The sequence below is a fragment of the Xiphophorus couchianus genome, chromosome 12 (genome assembly GCF_001444195.1).
Source record: "Xiphophorus couchianus chromosome 12, X_couchianus-1.0, whole genome shotgun sequence".
Lineage (NCBI taxonomy): Eukaryota > Metazoa > Chordata > Actinopteri > Cyprinodontiformes > Poeciliidae > Xiphophorus > Xiphophorus couchianus.
Window position 1 is genome coordinate 9,547,003 of NC_040239.1, and position 22,292 is coordinate 9,569,294.

At 37.3% G+C, this 22,292-nt stretch overlaps 1 protein-coding gene across 4 annotated transcripts in view; it reads right to left on the reverse strand.

Moving 5' to 3' along the window:
• cltcl1 (clathrin, heavy chain-like 1) overlaps nucleotides 1-21,799 on the reverse strand; it is a 37,427-nt gene extending 15,628 nt beyond the window's left edge. Inside the window, exons 1-13 of one of the 4 annotated variants that reach the window (XM_028032834.1) lie at nucleotides 21,501-21,799; nucleotides 10,071-10,278; nucleotides 9,714-9,716; nucleotides 7,749-8,017; nucleotides 5,512-5,673; nucleotides 5,317-5,430; nucleotides 5,055-5,228; nucleotides 3,955-4,152; nucleotides 3,118-3,318; nucleotides 2,874-3,026; nucleotides 2,617-2,739; nucleotides 1,675-1,812; nucleotides 103-267 (exon numbers count right to left, since the gene is read on the reverse strand). In XM_028032834.1, coding sequence (XP_027888635.1) covers nucleotides 103-267; nucleotides 1,675-1,812; nucleotides 2,617-2,739; nucleotides 2,874-3,026; nucleotides 3,118-3,318; nucleotides 3,955-4,152; nucleotides 5,055-5,228; nucleotides 5,317-5,430; nucleotides 5,512-5,673; nucleotides 7,749-8,017; nucleotides 9,714-9,716; nucleotides 10,071-10,278; nucleotides 21,501-21,542 — 1,950 coding nt within the window. In that variant the 5' untranslated portion in view covers nucleotides 21,543-21,799. The remainder of the gene's footprint in view (nucleotides 1-102; nucleotides 268-1,674; nucleotides 1,813-2,616; nucleotides 2,740-2,873; nucleotides 3,027-3,117; nucleotides 3,319-3,954; nucleotides 4,153-5,054; nucleotides 5,229-5,316; nucleotides 5,431-5,511; nucleotides 5,674-7,748; nucleotides 8,018-9,713; nucleotides 9,717-10,070; nucleotides 10,279-21,500) is intronic. The other 3 variants (XM_028032836.1, XM_028032835.1, XM_028032837.1) reach the window with 3 other exon arrangements.
• Nucleotides 21,800-22,292: the final 493 nt, after the last annotated feature.

A 22,292-nucleotide genomic window follows, 5' to 3' on the forward strand; every position in this document is an offset into this window, starting at 1 on the left:
GAGAAAGAGATTAAAGGCGTTCTTATGCATCAAGACGATAAAAACCAAATGTCTCCCAATGGAGCTGTGTTCACAGGAATGGCTGCACTGCTATAGGCGTACCTCAGGGTTGAGCAGATGTGTGTGCACCACGGCTCGTTTGATATCGTACAGGTCGGTGTAGTGTTCGAGTGCTCTCTGCAGCAGCCCTGCCTTCTCACACAGCTGAGCGACGTGGGCCCGGTCATAGTGTGTGAACATCTGGTTCCCCAGGATCGCATCTGCTACCTGAAAATGTTCATTACACACATCAACACACACATCATATTAAGAGCAACTTTTCGCATCAAAGTGAGAATCTACAGCAGTGGATGAATGAGTTCATTACAGGGTCAAAACTTTCCACTTTATTGCTCTCTTCTTCAACCCTTTATGTTTTCCACATTATGACGCCAAACCTCTATGTTTATTCAGATCCTCGGTATTAAAGTGGCATTATTATGCATTTTCCAAGTACATATTGTCATTTTATACCACAATCAAGTAATTTTGTTACAGTTCTTATGAAAATGCTGTATATATCAAACATAAATTAAAAGAAATTTGACTTTGCAATGTAACACCTTGAAATTGGGCCTCTGTCTCTTTAAGAAGCTCCTGCTCTTTCCAACACTTCAGCAAGTCATCACAACGTTTCTCCATGATGCCATTTACAACCGTTCTTACCAGCATTGGGCTGAGAAGTAGCACGTAACATATAAAGCTCAAAAAGTTTGGTTTTACATAATGCCCTCCCTTTAAAAAGTGTTTAATTGTAAAAAGGAAGAAAAACCATATGACTTTCAAAATGAGATTGTTCTTCCAACAGGAAAATTACCCTAAACTCACCACCACATCCAGATCAAAACATTCTGATTTTTATTGGTAAAAACCATTGAGGATCCATTTATGCTTTTCCTTATAGTTTAGTTATGTGCGGTTATTTTTGGGTTGTTTATTATGTGAAATCCTAAAGAAACATGTGATAGTTTGTAGTTGTAAAGTGGTGTTTACGTTAGGAGTGAACAAGTTTGGAAGAAACTATAAAATACTGTGGTTTACGGAAGGTTAAGACAGTAATTATAACTAAAACCGAACTCTAACTAGTTTTACTCTGCCAGTGTTTTTTGTTTTTATTCACCAATTAGTGTGTATACAATAAACATTACAAACTGACAAAAAGCAAGAAGGGGTATTAATATACGGAATAATTAACCAGATAATAGAACGAGTAACAGCAATAAAAATACAGTAGCCAAACATACAATAAAACAAGCAAACAAACATGGAGGTATATATAAAAATGAATACATTCAAAACAAGAATAAAACAAAACATAATCAATCTATGTCAACAAAATTGAAACTGATTAATATGTGGATTAGGACATCCTTTTTTATTAAATTATGGCAGTTTTTTTCTAATTTGAAATATTTTTCTCTTCTCTAATTGATTAACAGGCGTCACAGACATTTTTGGGAAGAAGTGGCCACTGTTGACTATATGTTCCTGAGTGAGTGTATGTCTCTGTTTATGCAATATGCTCCATATCCACACAATTGATATTCTTACTCTTTGTGGATACAACATCAATGGTGGCTAGATGTAGCTATCAACGTCTCCAGTTAGGAAAAAGGAGCTGGTAAAACAGCTCACCTGGGGAGCGTGTATCAGGTTCATCTCAAGCAGACGTGTCTGTAAGTGTCCTTCAGCTGGACGGTTGTTCTTCAGAGCATCCAACAGGAAGGAAGTGCACTGCTGAATCAGGCTGCCCTCCATGAAAACATCAACAATCTACCAAAAAAAAACAAAACAGCACGCACAAAAGTTAGGAATACTAGAGACTTTAAATTGTGCTGCAAAGCATCATTTCAGCTAATGTAAAAGTCACAAGTTATTAAACACCAGCCAGATGTTTCTGCTCCTTCAATTTTCTGCTTAACTTGTAATTCAAAGCAAGAGCAAGGATGTGGCTTTAAAGGAAGGAGGGAGTCACTGACTCAGTGGATTCTTGGCATTGCTAAAACATCTGGAACAACACAGACAGACCGACTCCCATCCAAGACACCTTTCCAGTTGATTTGCGCCATTGAATCAGACGTGATTTTCTTTTAAACTTTGCAACATAGTTTTTATGCCACATTTTTCTACACTTTAATCATCACAGCTGATGGTCCAAAGAGTAAATGCTGGGAATTTACTGCCGATATTTCAGATGGAGTTAGACCAGAAGGAAACAAAGACAGAAATAAAACATGAAAGGAACCAAGAAAAAAAGAAAAAGAAATTTAGAAAGAAAGAAGAAGAGAAACATGGAAAGAAACCTAAAATGAGACAAAGAGAACATAAAGGGTGGAGAAAAAGAAGGAAACAGAAGAAGGATGGAAAAGACAGAAGAAGTAGAGAAGGAAAGGTGGACAGAGGGAAAAATCAACGTTTTGACAATGATGTAAAGAAATATCGCTTGGCAAGACAGAAATTTTTACTTTTCTTTAGTTTTTTACCCTTTCCATATTAATCTGAACCTGGAAAATACTTTAAAAAAACAATCAATAAATCACACTTTTAAGAACTGCATCGGAACGCTGCTTATGTTACCTGGTTGATGTTGGCCAGCGGCTCCTCATCTTGGACAAGCATTTGGGCAAACTGCAGTCCTTGGTCTGGGTTGACTCGCATTACGTTCCTTAACAAAAACACCCAGTCTGGGGTGTATCCCACCTACAGAGGGGCAGGAACGATGATAAATGTGAATCTGTTTGCACCTTTTTCAGTACATTTATATTTAAGACCGACAAAACCAAAGATAATAATAATATATTATTAAAAGTAAAGTAAAGTGGAGATCTGATTACCTTTTTGGCATACAGCACTATCTTCTGGAACTGTCCTGTTTCTGCAAAGCACTGAATGACTTTGTTGGGGACATTTGCTCTGAGATAAACACTAAGAGCTAACGTTGGGTCCGAGGCCTTTACCAGATCGCCCAGTTCCTCTGAACACTCCAGCTGCAGAGCACACATATTCACATTTACTAATTATGACAGCCCCATAACAGATGAGCAGAAAACTTTCAGCAGCACTCCAAAGCTGACCTACCTTGTCCTCCTTCAGCCATTTCTCCAGTAGCTGCTTGCGGCCTTGCTGCAGGACGGGCCTGCACAGCTCCAGAGACTCAAACTTGTTGAGCTGGCCCTGGTCCAAAAGAATCCCGAAGTACTGGAGCAGAGGTGAGGCTTGACCAGGTTGGGCTGGAACACTCTGGAACTTGCGTATGGTTTCCGCTGTTCGGAGGATACCCTGAGGGTCAGAATACATCACACAATGGAGGAATTACTGGAGCAGGGAAAACAGAACATTTCTATTGATTCTTTAGACAAATTTCATGGTGGTTCAGTAAAACTCAAAAGAAAACAACCATTTTATTCTTTGAAACTCTGAATCATTGTAGATATGACAATCTGGTAATCAAATGAACTAATTTATTTATATTGTGTTCTTAAATATAAAATGAACTCAGATTTAAGACCTTTAAGGCCATTACGAATGGAATTTAAGACCAAGATCGCCAAGAAAATGTACGAACTAGCAATATATTTGCACTTACCAATGAGAGATGAAAAAAAAAGCTAGCTAGCTAACAATGGTTGTTAAAGGAGAATCACAGAATGCAATGAAGATGTCTGCATGGGACTCAAACTTCTGCCATACAGAAAAGTCCAGCAAGAAAAATAATACATTGAATATACGAGAATAAATAGACAACATTTAAGACCTGTGATTAATGTATTTAAAGTAAACTTTTTTTTAAAATATGAATTTAAGACATTTTAATGCCTTAATTTTAGATCCATGATGAATCTATTTATTACCGAAGTGCACCTGGTAAGAGAAGAAAATGCAAGCGCTACACTTTAACTGCAGAGTCTGACGTACCTTGGGTGCAGATGCAGCAACCTTTGCAGCCTCTGAGTAACTTCCCTGGGCAAACAGAGTATTAAACTTTCTGCCAAAAAGCTCCTCAGCCCCAACAAGATTAGACCTCATGGCCATCCTCAGGGCGAGATCAGGGTTCTGCAGAACGTTTGTAGCATAGTTGACGATGTTTTCTTCTTCAACACACACTGACAAGACCTGTGAAGTGTAGAAAAGGCAGTCACAGTTTGTCAATAAAACTCAAGAAATTAGAAACAGAAATAAAATTAAAAGGTACATCTTTCAATCTACATTTATGCCAAGTTCATATTTTGCACATTTTTGGAGTTCAATTTGGATCTCTACTATCAAGTCCAACGCATAAAAAAAAAATAAACAAAAAAAAAAATACTCAGCCAATTTTTGGCAATAAGTTTATGTTTTTTGGTGTCTGGAAAAAGAGCCGTTTCAAAAACCCACAGAATGTAACGTTACAAATCAGTGGGTACTGGCCTTCACCTAGCAACTCCAGTAAAGCCCAACCAGTTACCTAGCAACCAAACTGAAGCCCAGCCCATTACTTAGCAACCAAAAGAACTCAAGCAAGTTTGGTCAACTGGTTTTAATGTATGTGTGATACAATGGCTGCTGAAAAAGACAAGTGTTTTGTTGTGCAGTAGGCTCTGCTAATGCTTTTCAAAGATGTCTGGTTGTAAAATTGTGCACCTGCTTTCACCCATTTTCATGTGTGAGTGTAAACATTGATTTGGGGGGTGAGGCCACCAGCAGTTTATTTGGATTTAAAGTGACAAGAGTCCTATAACAGCTTATTTTGAAAGGAGCTCAAAATATGCAGAACTGAGCAGACTAAAATCTCACTCTCTAACAATGATGTTGTGCCAAAAATGTAATGAAGATGCTTTGCATAGACCATAGACTTATCCCTAACCTGTTCAAAGAAGCATAACATGTCACCTTTAAGATACGTTTTAGAGGTATCTTAAAGGTAAATCTTGAAAAAGTTGTAAACCCTTTGATAATTTTTTAGCAAAATAAGTAAAAATGACACTCCCTAAGTAACAGAAGCTTTGTATTAAAACACTTATCAGTTTTTTCCTCACCTGTCCCTTCTTATTAACGCCGATGATCCCAGAGGTGGCCTCATGAGGGGCCGTAACAAAGATAGTCTCTGCACTGATTCGGTTCATGTATATACACACTCCAGATTCCAGGTCGTACAGGTGAATGTAACCATATTTTGTGATCAAATATATCACACCATGCTTGTTCCCAATCTACAACAAAAGAGCAAGAAGAGATTTTAAGAATTCAGTAGTCACCTAAAACTCTCAGGTGTTGAACAAGTAGCTGCCACACACTTACCTGCATAGCTACAGGGAAGTCTGTCTGGGCCTCTGGAGGGAAAAACACATCCACTGCTTTCTTAGCAAATGGCTGGTTTCCTGCAGCGGGCTGACCAACTTCAATGATGTGCAACTTGGAGGAGAAAGTTATCATGCATAAATAAAATAAGCACTGCAAGTAGGATGTAAAAGAAACTCGTTAATAAAAGTTCACCTTTCCTCCTGCCTGTGAGCGCACAGCAAAGCAGAACAACGTGGAAGGTTTGGCATTTCCCTCCACTTTGAACTCCCCAAAGGCAGCGGCGTGGCCCTCGATGGGCTGGGAGACTTTCCTGTCAACCGAGTACAGCTGCATCGCTCCGACTACGCGATTTTGCTGCAAAGAAAAAACTGAACCTCAGACTCATGGGACTGTCAAAACTCCAAGTTGTTGAGTTGTGATGCAACACAGTGCAACAAAAGTTCAGATTCGTTGTTCGGCTGTTGAGAGTTTAAGATAAGTCACTATAATTGGGAACAGTGATTACTTAAACAATGAGGACACACACAAACCGACACACTGTTTGCAGCAGAAGGTTTGTTTATAAGAAAAAAACAGAAAAGTGTTTTTTTTTCCACTGTGTGACTAAACTGTTTTCCAGTATTTTTCTCCCTCAGTTTAATTTCTCTTCATTAGAGCATTCTGAGAAGCTTTTATGTGCACAGCTTAGGTGAAAGCAGAGCTTCCTGTTCAATAACAGTGAAACCCCTCAGGTGTCTTTCATTAAGTCTAGCTGACAAACCATTGGACTTTTCAGGGGAGAAAAATGCTTCTGCAGGGATTGAGAAGTTATCCTAACTCATTCTCTTATCCAGTAAATATCTAAGGAATTACTTTACTTCCCTTGACTAAAAACTAATCACTTACTTAATGTCATCTTCTATTTTATTAGGAAAGTGTAATTGGAGTGCATACTTTGGACAGTTGTGGCCTGTTATTCAAGGGAGGAAAAACAAACCATTTCCCAACTGAGGTGTAAATTTTACTCAGATCCTCAAGCTATTAAATTTGATCCTGGACAATCTAATCATATCTGAGCAAATCAAATTTTGAATGTTCAACCCAAAAAAAAATGTTGTTGTCTGAACTCAGTCTGAGGGAAAACCTGAATCCTCTTGAGTAGCAGAGTCTTAACTTGCTGCAGTGAACATATGTGGATATACAGCTCTGAAAAAAACGTAAGAGCCCACTGCACTGAGCCCCACTGAAAACCTCCTGGTTATTCCACCAAATATTGATTTCTGAACTCTTCCCGAGTTAAAACATTAGTATTGTTGTTTCTAAATTAACATAAACTTGTTTTCTTTGCATTATTTGAGGTCTGAAAGATCTGCATTTTCTTCATTATTTTGGCCATTTCTCATTTTATGCAAATAGATATCAAATTTTTTGATTGAAATTTCAGAAACATGTCAGTAGTTCATAGAATAAAATAATGTTCATTTTACTCAAACATATACCTATAAAAAGTAACATCGGAGAATCTGATCATTTAAAGTGGTCTCCTATTTTTTTCCAGAGCTGTATATTATTTGGAAAACACATCAAGACTTAATAAAGTGTGCCTTAGTGCTACACCCAGTTACATTTATCAAATCCATAGCAATCGTTCAATAACAGCAACTAATATGAAAATTAATGACTGCTTATGGCAGTAACGTTTTAAAAAGTATATAAACAGGTGAATGTAACCATATTAACCTGTATATAGGTGATTATATACACCTATATATATTATACACCAGCATTCAAACTATTAAACAGTTTGAATGCTGTTTAATATGTTAAGACATTATACATCGTTCCTAAATAGAACTACAGTGTTAAACAAATTTTAACTGATAAAGATAACCTGAGTAATATTATTCACTGTTCTATTAACCATTTATCTCTAACAGTTTTTTCTACCTTTAGCATTTATGTACAATGATTCACCTCAACTAAAACTTCTCAAAAAAATTAGAAAAATGTGAATAAAATTTTCATCATATCAACAGAATCAAAGTATATCAAACTGATTAAAAGTCTAAGACATGGCTTTTTATGCAACTCTGATGTAGATGCTTTCTACAGAAAAATTCCCATGTATATCACTGTAAAATCTAACAAAACCTGAGAATCTGATGCTCTGCCTCCTCATTAAAACTGTAAAATAAGGAGAAAACAGCAGAATCGTCTCCTCCAAGTGTTAACACCCAAAACGTGTCCTTGGAGCAGCGTGTTAAAGCTTTGTCTGTGGGTGTGAAATTACAAGCTCAGACTGGACAGAAGGCCAAGCAGGAGACGCAGAAATATGGGAAAGTTTTTCGCTCTGATTTTTTTTTTTTTTTTTTTCAAAAGTGCTGCAGACCAGAGATGTAAAAGGTAATTATGACTCGAGGGGAGACGTGCTGAGGGGTGTGAGCTCGTACCTGTGCAGAAATCCCGATCAGCAGTAACCACTTCTGTTGCTCGTCAGTTCTGTAGTGGATGATCTGACAACCCGCCAGACTGGCGTGCCGATCGAACACTTTGGTCGGTTGGGAATCCCCCTCCATGCTCCAGTGGTAGACCGCCGTGTCCGTCACCAAGGCAACGGTGTTCACAGATATCCACTTCCAGAACATGACCTCCTCCGTGGTGGTGTGAGCCTTCATCTTACTCTTCATCTCGATGTTGAAGATCTGCAGGGTTTTGGCAGCTGTGAGGATGCATGAAAACACAGAAATCAGACAAACTCAAGATGCAATGATGGGGGTTTTTTTGTTGTTTGCAGATTATTTCTCTATTTTAATGCTCAATGACATGTTCACCTGTCATTGGCAGACATTTTCTAGCATAAAGAAAAAAAAAACCTAAATCTAAACTTGAATTTGAGTACATTTATTCAGTCAGTGAAAATCCTGTTTAAAAATTGTTTATATTATCTGATATCATCAGCAGTCACTTCCAACTAAATACAACCAAAACAGTTAATGAATTTATACTTTACTTTTTTTTCTGAAGAGACCCTGGGAACTTTAGCTATCTACAATAAAATATGAAGTAACACAGAGACCCGTTTCTTTTAGTCTTCAAAAACCAGGCTAGACGAGGAACCATATTTATGGACCATGAGTGTAAAAATTAGCGTATTTTCACACCTGATAGTCCAGAAAAAACAGAAACTGGTGCAGTTCGCTTTCACAGTGCACAATTAAACAAGCCAAACATTTGAAAAATCTGTTCCCCTCCTCACCTGTGGTGGCACTGCAGCACTTTTGAAAGAACCAATGAAGGAAATGACATGAAAACCTCTGAAGAAGACATGACTGCACAAAACTAAGAATGTCGTTTTAATTCCTTCTTTTAAAAATGCTTTAGAGTCGAACAAAATATTTATCACATAAAAAAATCTGTAAAAAGTAATAGCTTGTGCACACATCTATTATGTTCAGGACATTTATTCACAGAAATCTCAGTTTAATTAATGACTATCAGTGTTTTGATTGAAATTGAAGAGCATAAGAGTGGTGCCAGGACTTGGAGAGATTTAATCTCTATATATGTATGTTTAAACTTTATGAAATGTAATATGTTTGAGTTCTGCCATACCTTCAGGATTTTATATGCTCATTGAACGAATGTACTCAAATAAAAGTTTGCATTTTCCAGCGTGAATGTACACCCTTACAGTACAGGATAGATTTATTTTAAGGTTTTTTGCATATCTTTGACAATTTGCTGGGAAATCTGCTTAATCTGTAATAATATGAATACCACAAAGTGTTGTGAAAGCTGTCAAAGCCTCACTTTGTGCACCCAGCTGACATTTGCACCTAAAATCAACTGGCCTCCAGCTACAGAAAGCAGATGGCAGCTTTGAGATAGGTCATAATGGCTCGCAGTAACCGAGTCATAGCATTGCTTCTGAGCTCCAGAATAGACTGGTTAGCTCCATATGAGACCAGTAACAACCTTCATCAGCCATTAAAACTCTCAACATAAACAGGTGACGTAAAGCATGAGGTTGGTGAATACTGGCTCTGTTGTGCAAACAACCATCAGCACAGACAGGCTTTATGATAAGCTTTAGGGTTGTCTAATTAACAACAATGATATGGCTACTGACTCACGCAGGCGTGCAATGACCCACGCAGGGCTTCAATGCTTTTTACTCTAATATGCGATGATTTCAATGAGACACACACACAGCCATGCCAACGCATGTTGTTCTCATAAAAGAAGTGCATCTGCCAGCAGGTTAGATTAGAACATAGGTTTGGATTATTTTGCAGCTGCAGAGGGGTGAAAATACCTGGGCATAGTTGTTAGAGACACTTTTATGAGAGAGAGACATGGCTACTGTATCATCACAACAGGGTGCCAGACAGGCAGACACACAGAAAGCAACTCACCGTCTGAGAAATTACAGAAAGCAAGGGAGAAAAAGCAGAATGTCAATCAGGTAAGAGTGAAAGGACGACGTTAAGGAGGGCCAAACGGGGGCGAGTTATTCCCAGAGCAACGGGGGAGGAAGGAGAGAAAAGGCATTACAGGCAAATCATCCTGATCAGCACTTTCATTTGTGCTTTACGGGTTGTATTCACTAACAGATAATCAATATGACGAACCAATTAGGAACATTGAGAAAACAGATTTGAGTGCTTTTGGCCAGCATTCATCATTGCATGACTCTTTTCTACTACAATTAATTGTACTGGAGACAGAAATAACTTATACAACACAATGTACAACGAATTTCCCCATCTCACCTTTTAGCGCGATAACCTTGCTTGCAGGGTTCATGATGGCGCTGTCAGCGGAGATCGGCCTCCTGATTGGGTTGTTGGGGTCGGACAGGTCAACGATCACCACCTGGTTCTGCTCGCCCACTTTCTCCCGGATGCAGATGAACTTGTCTGACTCCATGGTCAGGTAGCTGAAGCCGATGTTAGCTGGGTTCACACCCAGGTTCTGCAACTGGAAATTAATTTTTTTTAAAAACAATACAAAAGAATAAAAACACCAGCTTGAACATCAAGTAGATGGTTTTAAGTCAATCTGGATAAAGAATTAAAAGGGATGCTTTGTAAATTAAGTCAGTAAAACAAACACCGCACACGCATACAGTGACACTGATTTTCTAGTCTAATACCTACAACAAATAGGGGAAAAATATCCGGCACATTGTTTTATGGTGCAAGTAGAATCTTTAGTTGAATCTAAAAAATTCAGGGACTACAAGATTACGCATTAAAATAACTTTCATCCTGATTTTTATTTAATCCAAATAACTTTGCAGTACATCCTGTTGGTTGATGTGCTTATAGAGCAAAAATGGTAAAAGTTCTTAAATTTTGATGCATTTAATGAATGTGATACGAGAAAAAAAAACATATTTTCACCAATCAGACTTGATTATGGGAATAATTTTGATTTCCGGACCACTGATTGGTGCATATCTGATTATTGCCTCAGTTTTCAACTCAGATTTACACTAAAGCATCAAGATACAGGTTTTTTGACAAACAAACCACTTTTGGGTTTCGGATAGAAACATAAAGTCTTTAAACTATATTATCTCTCCTTTTATATCATTATAGAGAAGAAACAGAGATTATTCAATATTGTCCAATAAAACATTAACTCAACTGATATACATGAAATAATTAGTATGTGTTCAGGTGGTTATTTTAAAGTTGTCTCATCCAAACATGTTAAATAAGCATGACAGACATTTGCATTTAATTTTACAAACAATGTTTGAACTAAAAGTTACTCAAGAAAACTTCTTTAAAGAATCTGGAGGGGAAAAAAGTCCCTGGGAAAATGTACATGCCAGCAGCTGATCTTTGCTTTGCTGGGGTAACCCAGTGAGAGCCACAACAAAATATAGTTTTGATAAAAATAGCACCAGGTCTGCTCCAGTCCTCTAGCTATTATCTCAAAGGGTGATTTCCCAGACAGGGGTCATAGAGAGCCAACGAACAACCACAGAAACCTCTGATAAAACTAAAGGCTTTCTTTTAAACACCTATTTCAGCTCTTTTAACACTAAAATGGTGTAAAATATTAGCATAAGTAAAAACGTAAATCCCTCCAGCTGCACCCAGACTATTTGTCTGAGCAGAGAGAGCGGAGCAGAACAGGCATTCTCCGTCTGATGACTGAACTCACTGCATTATGCAGTCTGAAGCAAGCAGAAAGGAATCTTTACACTCATCACAAGGACCGCACTATCTCCCAGTTGGCTGGAGCAGCAGGACAACAAATCATTTGAAGCCATTTAAGTCGGGTCTTCAGCAAAACAGGAAGAAAGAGGCGATCATAAATCAGGGTTGTAAACCGGGGTGCGCCCGTTTAAGTCCGCTTTTAAAGAATTTTTTTCCAATCCAGGAAATTATCATTTGCTTGATTAAATTCATGCTTTATGTTAAAAATTGGATGTTTTACCCATTTGTAGATAGCTTCAAAATTCTGAGCAAAAACACACACAACTTTAAACTTTTTTCCTATATATTTTTGAATCCACTCTCTTCACCTGACATTACAATTATTTAGCCTTTATCTAAAGCATGCAAAAATTAATGAATCTAACAGGGAAGTATAAACTATACCACCTTTAGTCCTTTTGTTACTCTGTCATGATTCTTTTTTTCCCAATAAATATGCTGGATGTGTCAGATTTGTACACCCACGAGTCTTAAAACTCTCCCGAGATGTTCCACAAACATCAGAGAAGCTTCCATGAAATTTTGAAGCCAGCTCTCTAAACTACCCAAATATCACTCTGGGACAGCGTTTCCCACTAAATGCATGACAATAAAACAGAGCTGGAAACCTCCCTTAGTTACAGACTGCTTCATTCTGAATAGGAATGCACAATATTAAAAGCATGTGGTGGCAGTATTTTGGTAAATACCACAATAACAGTATTTTGAATGCCCAAATTTCTTTGTACTCTTTAGCATTTAAAGCATTGCACCTGTATCAAGTGTTGGATTCAGCCTGAAATTTCCACTGGCATGCATTCTAAATAAGGATGGGCATTTAGTGCATCATTTGTCAAATCTTATAAGAATTTTTGATTTATCTTTGTCATGATAAATTCTACAATATGGATAGTTTGGTTTTAAAAAAACCAAACTGTCCATATTGTCTGGATTGTTAGTTTTACTATTTTCTATTGTTTAATGAGAGCATCAATGCATACTCAATTTTTTAAAAAATATGATTAAATGCAGCATAGTGATACAAGTCACACTTCTTTATGTGACTGATATTGCAAATGGAAATGTTTTGTTTCTCAAGAGCAGCATTTGTGGTTGTGATTGCTGTGCCATGCAGTCATATAAAAACAATAGGAACAAATAGTTCTTATTGTTACTTTTATTGTCTTATTGTTACAATTGTACTACAAATTTTTGTGAATCAGTACTTTGTAATACTATTACTGTGCACACCGCTCCAACACATAAACAACCTAATCATACTCAGCAGCTCTTTGCACAGATTTTGTCTATTTTTCCACAGATATTTTCTCACTATTACTATCAACATTATTGTTTTTTCTAACATCAGCATCCATGTGCTTCTATCTGATTAACATTTTGCAACTGGTACACTGAATTCACACTGAGAAACAAATAAAGAGTTATTGTTTTGTCGTCTATCAGGATTTTCTAGAAGATTGCTCTGCAGGACAATGTGCAAATGCAGCTGTGGATTTGGCAAAAGCCTTTAGAATAGATAGAATAGAATTACTTTATTCATCCCAGCAGGGAAATTATTTCGCAGTTACAGCAGCATAGAGACAAGACACACAACAACCACCACTGAGTAGCAATTGTAGACAAAATAAAAATAAAATATAACATGCTGTCAATATAAAAAGCAGCTTAGAGCAGTCCTTGCAAAGATTCAAAAAATGCAGATACAGTATGTATATGTAAATATATGTACAGCAAGTGTGCCACAGTGCAGTTGTGCAAAATTGCTAAATTTACGGAGAGTGATGTGTGGCTGCAGCGACGAGTGTGGAACCAAACTCCCAGGATGTCCTCATATCAAGTCAGGTCAAATTTATCTGTGCATCTGCGTCAACACCTAGACAGTTCAAAGTGTGCTACATTATTTTAAAAAAAACCTAACACAGTAACCAATTATGAGATGAGCAACAAACATTGCATTTTTGTCAAATGCCATTTAGCTCTTCAAGGAAATAATATAAACATCAAATATATTGATCAATATCTTGATCAATGTTCCAGTAATTATAAATCAAAGGCAACTCTAAAAATGTGAAATTTCAGCCTTGATTTAAAGAAATGTGAGTTTCAGCATCATTACAGTTTTCTGGAAGTTTGTTTTGAAGCATAAAACCAAATGTTGAACATTTAAGGAATAAAAACAACTGATTCTGTCATATCACTAAAAAAGAAGAAATATCAACTTAAGATTGTAGAAAAAACAGAGGAAAGCTACGTTGGGCTTATTTTTGATATTTGTTACATGGTGGGAAATAAAAATAAATAAATTTTAAAAAAGTGTTGCGATTGTTTAAATTAATGTTAAGAAGCATCAGCAAAAAAGTGTTGTGATAATCATTTTTACTGGTTTCCTGAACGTTACAAGAACGCACAACATACAAGAGTCTTGAAAAAGGCCACAGAGAAGACCTGAGGGCGATCAGAGCCATATGCTGCCTCTCCTGTAAGGACTGCCAAAATTATCCAAGGGTGCAGAAGGGAAGAAGCACAACAAAGATGGTAGGGGGCAAGATAAAGATGAGAATGTGAGGAAGAGCTGAAGAAAACGTTCAGAATCGAGATAACGTCCAAACAAGGCAGTGTGGAAGTGAGAAACAAAACACTCGGCTGAGAAGTTGACCTGTTCGGAGTGGTAACACACTCCTTTGGCATTTTACAGTTCAGGGTGGGGCGACTGACTCACTGGACTTTTTGGCAGAAGATTCCAGGCTAAAAATCACACTGCAGCTCTAACCTACCACAGCCCCATAAATTACCTCCATCGATTCCTCACACATGACTGCACATTATCTTTCTGTAAAAGGTGGGGTTAAATATCACAAAAATGGCATCAATGCCGATGCAGCTTGGGTGGTATGTGGTGAGACTTGGGTGGTGAGACTGGCTGAAAGTGTTGCATCAGCAGCTCAAGTGAGGAACGATGCAAAAACACTTCAGTGTTTCACATTTTTCCATGACAAATTGTTGTAAAAGTCTAGCCGGTAGCTAATCGGTAAAGAAGGTAAGCTAAAGTAAAAACTTCCCCTGACCAATTAAAAGTTTTCTCTCTTTAAAGTCGCAGGCGGTATTGGCATCTTTCGTCTGATCTCCTTGGATGTTCAGGCACTTTTCAAATTCACATTGCATTGTGATAGTAGCTTTTTAAAAATAAAAGCTTTTGGTAGATGATTTCAACTTGCTCAGAGTTCACCAACATAAAACAAACCAAATATTAGAAAAGCTTGGGAGGATCTTTTCAAACTGATTAGAGATGCACAAATGACTTCCAGCTGTGAATGAAAGGTCAAAAACTAAAAACTGAAATGTACTTTCCAATAATTAAGTGTATTCAGCAGAAATACCTCAAAAAACACAGAGTACTTTCAATACAGATCAAAGGTTAAGGACAATTCAGAAATGGGGATTATTTTGTAGAAGATTTCTGCCTCTATCAAAATATCTTTTTCTCTATTATCTGTTATTCTCAGCTTAACAAAAACATAAGACCTCAAAGAGAAATGTTTTTGATATCGGAGCATCTGTAGTGTTGCATAAGAACTTTTTCCTGCAGCTTTTTGAAGAAAATGTTATACAGTACAGCAGCTTGTTCATTATAGACTTTTAAAATCTTCTAAAACACAACTCTGAATAAAAATGCAAACCTAAAAGTAGAAACAGCCACATGAAGGTGCAATTCTCCAGTCCTGCTTTCTTTCCAAACTATTCCCTCTACATAATCGCTAAACCCAACCACAATCGCCACCATCATTTACAAGTGGTCCACTTTGTCAAGTGTCTGTTTTCCTTGCATATGTGAACAAAAAGGCAAGCGGGACAGCAGTCAGAAAATGCCTAAGCGACCAACTTTATTAGCACACCCTTCAGTATTTATATTTTACATGCTAAATCTACTTCTTTTTAACTTCTTCCTGTGCTCTAATGCAATCATATATTAATGTTCTGAGTACTGTGGACCCTTCAGATCATGCATGAGTCCTTGGGCCTAAAAACACTTTTCCCTAATGTTACTCCCCCCTGCTGGATGAGTCAACGCTCTTATAGTTTCTACGTCTATGCTGTTAAATGTTTGCTATAAAACTTTTGAGTTGTCACAAAACAAAACCCAACTGCTGTTTGTGTTAAAATGTTGCTTTTATCAAAAAGGCAACTCCTCTCCTCAGTTTACGCCTGCACTGCTGAGCCTGTTGCAGTAAGGCCACCCACAACCGTCTGTCAGTGCATGGTAATGTAGTCCTGAGTGGGACTAAAGCTAAAAAAAAGCCCCTACAAAGAGAAACAGACTAATGTGGATTTTCTAAGGGTTGAGTTGTGTTAGCTGTTTTAAAGGATTTGTTTTAGTTTTCACTTTTGCTTTCATTTGTTTTTGGTCTCAAGACCCTTCAGCAGGCTTCTACACTGAGGCAGTATGATGCATAAATGTGAGGTTATGTCATTTCTATTGTTTACCTGTTTACACTCCTCACATTTAGCTATTGGTCAATATTGCTTTGAGATGAACCAATGAGGCTTTTACTGATCGATACCAATTTTCAGTTTTCTTTGACTTCTCACTTGCCTATTCTAATTTTTGACCGTGTAATATATGACCTCACTTATTTAATGTGAGAAGAACTAAAAACAAGAAGAAATGCACCTTGACAGATTAAGCAATTTCACTAAACCTATAAAAAGCAGGCTGTTTCTTAACTTATTGACAGACATTTTTTTTGTAAAGTGACCTAAGACAATATTTGTTTTAAATTGGTGCTATATAAATGAACTAAATTGAAAATAATTAAAAACAATACAAGCACTGTGTGCTCCTTCAAACCTTTTATATCAAAGTTTCAGTGACTGAACACAGGCGCACATCCTCATCCCGGTCAATGCCTGTTCTGTTCCTCTGCTTCCTTTGCTGATGTAATTTGCTGGATCTAAACAAGTTCTGTTTACATCACATGTCCATCAAACGCATCCTGCCTGATGCAGGGCAACATTTCATAAGATGCTGCTGCAGAAGCTGCTGCAGAGTTGCAGGTTAGAGGCATTAAACAGCTTGGCAGGACAGTTTTCAGGAGGTTTAGAGCTGCAGGACATTTTGGCACTTTCTCATGCTGCTACAGAACGTAGGTTGCTGCACACACAGAGCTGAACAAACTGCAAGTGACTCTCACTTTCAGAGCTCAGCAGACCTTTTCATCTCAACACAGCATGATGCATGATTATGAACTTCAGAGCATAAAGCTTACTTAAGAAACCCAGCGTGACAGATGTGTATTTACTTTAATCTATAGACAGAGATGTGAAAAGTGAGCCATCTGCGACAACAGAAAAATTAGGATGACTGAAAATCAATAATTTGGGTTTCCTACACATTTTCCAGTTCAAAACTCCAAACATATCCAAATTCAAAGTCGTTAATCTTTTATAAATATATATATATATATATATATATATATATATATATATATATATATATATATATATTCTAGATATTTGGGCACAAAACATTTACCTTTTGGAGTTGATTAACTTTATATTCCACAAATCATGAAAGCAAAAGTCACACGTTTTGTTAATTCAATAAAAATATAAAAGGTTAGGATCTACACTTTGATGCATGGATGTGATTAATCTGGTCATTTCTCCATTTTCTGTTTGTTTCTACGACAACGTTTAAATGTAATGCAGAATCGATCAAAATCAGAAACGATAAGTTACATCTAAAAGAAAATCAAAGAGCAGGAAAACCTTGATTGTTGTATATTATTTCTTTGGTATCTTGTTTTAAAACAGCTCTACTGTTTACAATAGCTTTACTTGCAGAATAAATAAGTGTTTATTCAACACTAATTCCAGGTTCTTTATAGCACACTTGTTTATGTTTGTAAATATTAATAAATTAGCTGTTTCATTCTTTTTTGTTAGGAATCTGATGAAAACTTGAATAAAAAACAAAGATTTAGGTTAAACCCTGGATTTAAGAGGGAAAAAAACGGTAAAAGAGCCAATTTCTTCATTTTTAAATGGGTAAATAAAGTATTTATTTCAGTTTGTCAGTAACTAAAACATATTAATGAGTTTGAGAAGTTGAGTTGAGGCAAAGCAACAATAAATGATGTCATTTAAATAACTTTATACAGCCTGGTGTTTTTTTATTAATTCAGATTTTAACTTTTAGATATTAAAAGGAGAGAGAACGCCTGAAAAGTCAAAGTTTTTGATAAAACTTAACCTAACTAGGTATAAAAATGTTATTTTAAAAAATATCAGGCGTCTTGATCATACTGAGCTGCATTCCTGCACCCTGCCTCTGACTATATAGACTGAGCTGTAAATGCCAGGCTAAAAAAAAAAAAAGAAAAAAAGCTAAACAACTTGAGGCTCAAAGTCTTGGTTTTGCAAATTCCAAGCATTTTTCACTCTGCTTGAGCCACCTAGATTTGCACAGGGATACAACAGGCCAGAGCTGGGATTTCATGCAAGAAGTGGAACATAAACCAGTTTGTTGCTTATCACTACATCATACTTAAAAAAAGTTTGAGGGAAAGGTATGTGCCTCTGAGAACAGACGACCCAGACATGGCCCGATGGCGCTCTGTTGTTACCGACACAGTTTTCAGTCAGAGGATCTAAGGTCAAGGAAGAAAGTGAAGCTGCAAACCAGAGGAGCTAGAAAAGAGGGGTGGGGACTGCTTTTTTCCTTCTTCTTCTTCTTCTTCTCCACTGAAAGGCCATTTCACAGCCGGCTGCTGCCATAACAACCAGCTACAGACCAGTGGAGGTGGTGGGGTGCGTCACAAGTTTCTCTTTTGGCCTGCACTGGGAGACGATTCAAAGTCCAAAAAACTGAGGGGAAGAAGGGAGGACCGTGGTGGAAACGGTTCCCCCGCAGACTGCCATACAAACGGCTGTTTGTTTCTTTTACTGCTATGGATTGTAAAGAGACATTTTTCTACTAAAGGTCATGTGCTATTCTTATGCTTATTGCTGTGAACCTGCACAGATGCTTCAATTAGAGCCTGGAAACACATTAAATCAATTAATTACTGTTATAATAGAAATCATGCATTAAATGCTCTCATCCTGCCAGCCTGGGTGCAGTGAAGGGATTCAGTTTGAGAGCAAGTGACGGATTTTACTTCTGCACAAACCTGCCTGCTAATTTTCTCCAAATTCTGCTTAGGAAGCAACAACCATACATTAAATTCACTGAAAACAGGGAGTGTGTTCTCATAAAATATGGGAGAAAAAAGCAATAAAGCTTGAGAGCCAGTGTCATTCAGGACCACAGCTACAAAACAATGTCTTCCACCCACATAGAAATAAAGCAATCTACTGTTTCATATGGATCAGGGATCAATTAGTAAGTTTGTTTTTACAAAAACTGATATTTTCTATGTTCTACTAACATACAAATAATGATTAAATGATTTAGATAAATAATATCAATAAGATGGAGGTTGCTCCAATTTACTTTGGACATCAGAGGTTAAGAATTGACTGGTTCAAACAGAAATCTGGGAGCCACAATAAAAGGAAATTGGGAAAATGTGTAATTTTCAGAAAATAATGTTCGACTAAAACAAATTATACATGAAATGGTATTTTTGTAATTATCTCCACAATTCATGAAATTACTTGACTGCAAAGGAACGTAAACTGAATTAAATTCAAACATCATTTAAAAGTAAATATGTCACTATATCATTCAAACTGTGAACTCCTGTAGACTTTTTTCACTTGGAGAGACATATTTCATATTTTGTTCCACAGCCTTGTCAAGGTAACACCTTTTATTCCACTACACTTTTCCTTCCACTCAATTTTCCATTAGTATGATTGGACAATGTATTCAGAACAACACACTTCTTCTTTTTGTTTTTCCTATCCCTGTGTAAAACAATTACATGACGTCATGAATTTTTGGCTTCCATTAGCTAGAATATCATCAAACATCACTCAGTAATGTGTAATGAATTTTATTTTTTTAAATTGCATTAATGTAATAAATCCACTTTTGAAAAATATTCTAATTCATTGGCATGCAGCTGTATATGGGTACAAAATAACTTGTTTACGTGTATGAAATAAAGGCAAAAATGGTCAAGAGTTGATGGAAGATGTTTGTTTACTAAAGTTCTGGAGCAAAACACTGAAGACTCTGAAAAAATACACTAAGATTTATTGTCCACACTTTCAGAGCGTCTGCCAAGGAATCTTGGAAGCATTTTTGCAAAGCGCGTATTGAGACTTGTGTCAGTGACGCATCTAAAACCTCACTGCCCGTTTGCACCAAGTAGTTTAGAAAGTGGTTTGAGATTTTGCAACAGAAACACAAAAAGAGCAGCGAAACAAAGTAAAGGTCTAAGTTTTATATTCAGGTTTCTGTAAACTCAAATTTAACACTTTTTTTAAGAGCATTACGAATGAAATTCAAGACTTGTGTCACAACAGCCATATACAAAAGACAAATTTAGTATTTTATATAGTAGTGCCAAGCCAGAATGCACATAGCATCATACAGATTGTCAGCAGAAATGACTCTGTGGCAAAGTCCAAACAACTGGTGGTAAATTTACACTTAACAATCACAGATGGAAATTGCTAGTGTTCATTAGCAGCTAGTTAGCCATAGCCTGAACCACCTGGAGTCACAAAACAAATTAAAGACATCTGCGTGACTCAAACAGAAAAGTCCTAACAGAAAAATAACCTACCTAGATCGTACGAGATTAAAATAGTCCTGCCACGACAAAATGTAAAACTTGTAATTAACATATTTAAGGCCAACTTCCTAAATTTTAAGACATTTTGAGGATGTGCGGAAACCTGATATTCTGTTTTCAGATCATTGATTGTGACTTCATCTCAAACCTTAACCCTAAAGAGAAGGCTGCTATTTTCAATACAATTGACAAAAAAAGTCTTCTTGAATAATTCCTTAAAAACAATGCTATTTCCTGAAGCAAAATGAAAATCTCTTAATTAGAATAATCTTCATTGAAGCTTCAATGCTCAAGAAAGTCTCTTCTAGCCTTCACTAGCCTGATGTTACCATTATGCACCTCTTCTTGTGATTTCAGAGTGAAGGGATTTACAAATGCAAGCCACACTTTTCAGAGCAATATTTGTAAAACTTGTAACACACGAAGTCAACATCTGTATACTTTAAAATTAAATGCTACGTTGTTTTGCATTTTAGCACATAAAATTCCAATAAAATACATTGAAGTTTCTGGTTTTAGATAAAATGTGATCACTTGAAAAGAGGCCCTTTGAAGTAAAAAAAAAAAGAGCAAGATGTCATGCAGGGCTTGCAGGATAACGGGCCCAGAAACGATCTCATCCTGCAGGCTGGAATGCAGTCCAAGTGCAAAACAACAGATTGTACTTCTGCACACACCTGCCTGGAAATTTACGCCCAAATATCCGCAAAAACAATGCTTTAGCGCATAAAACCACCTAGCAGAGGCTTGCAAACAGGCGAAAAATGCTGCTGCAAGACGATAACGCGGTAGCAACAAAGCTTAACAGCAAGTGCCATTCAGGGTCTCAGTTACAACGTAACCGTGAACAGCTGAGCTCAGTTGTAGGCGGTAAAAATAAGAGAGAGAGCGAGAGAGAAAGTGTCGAAACGCCGCAGTTAGTTTACACACACACAAAAAATGACGGCGGCGTTTTCAAGTTGAAAACACCGGTCCGCATTGGAGCTGTGCACAACCTGCCTGTTCAATTTTTACAAGTCATCATCTGCCCGGCAGGAGCAGAAAACTAGGCCTGTAGCTATATTGAGCACCACCCTGCAGCCCAATTTCAGATTCCATTTAAATGCGACATGTGCTGTTTGTGTGCGGAGGAACATGGGTGCAGAGCGAAGCAACCCCCCCCCCCCAAAAAAAAACAAAGGAGCTAAAATTTTTCTGAGGGTTTTTTTTCTTCCCGTGTTCTTACCTGGAGATGTTCCTGAAACCGTATTGGTAATATCTGAGCCATTTTCAGGTGATTTCTGCGCCTGAAGAGACCGTGAAGAAGGAAAGGGGATGAGGGATAACCAGAAGAAAGAGGTGGCTGTCTTCTGTTTTGTGTCCCCCAAAAATCCTAAACGATGGGCGGTAATGTAGCCTGGGTGGTATCACACGAATCCAGTGACTGCTCCCATTCAGGAGCCCCCCTACACCAGCGCTGAATCAAAAACCCCGCTCCTCCGCTAAGAAAAGTAGTCCGCTCTACCTAGTAGCTGAACCAACCCTGCTCTCCGCGGAGCCTCGTAAGGAAACCAGGGTGTCCTAAAAATCTACACAGACTCTTTATAAGTCATGACTTTGCATGTGTTGGCGTGTTTTCCTTCCACATGATGACTGACGATTCATCCCGTTAAATGTGTAGATTGTACTCTTCCGCTGATACCTCTTCCCCCTCCCCATTTCACCAACTTCAAAATTAACAATTCAGTTCAGCTCTAGCTCTGTTTCGACAGGATAGGAACGAAAATATTTATGTTTCTGAAATATATTTAAACCGGAGACTAATTACGCGTTGAGCTACATTAAACTATTTCACATTTTGTCACTTTACAACCAGAAATTCATATATTATTAGATATTTTTGTGACAGACCAACACAAACTTGTTAGGAGAATGCAAAGGTTTTGGGTTGTTTGTTTTTTAACAAATAAATATTTGCTTATGGTGACATTTTGTAGCTCTTTTTGTTATAAACGTTTTGGTTGAGGCACCGCATTTC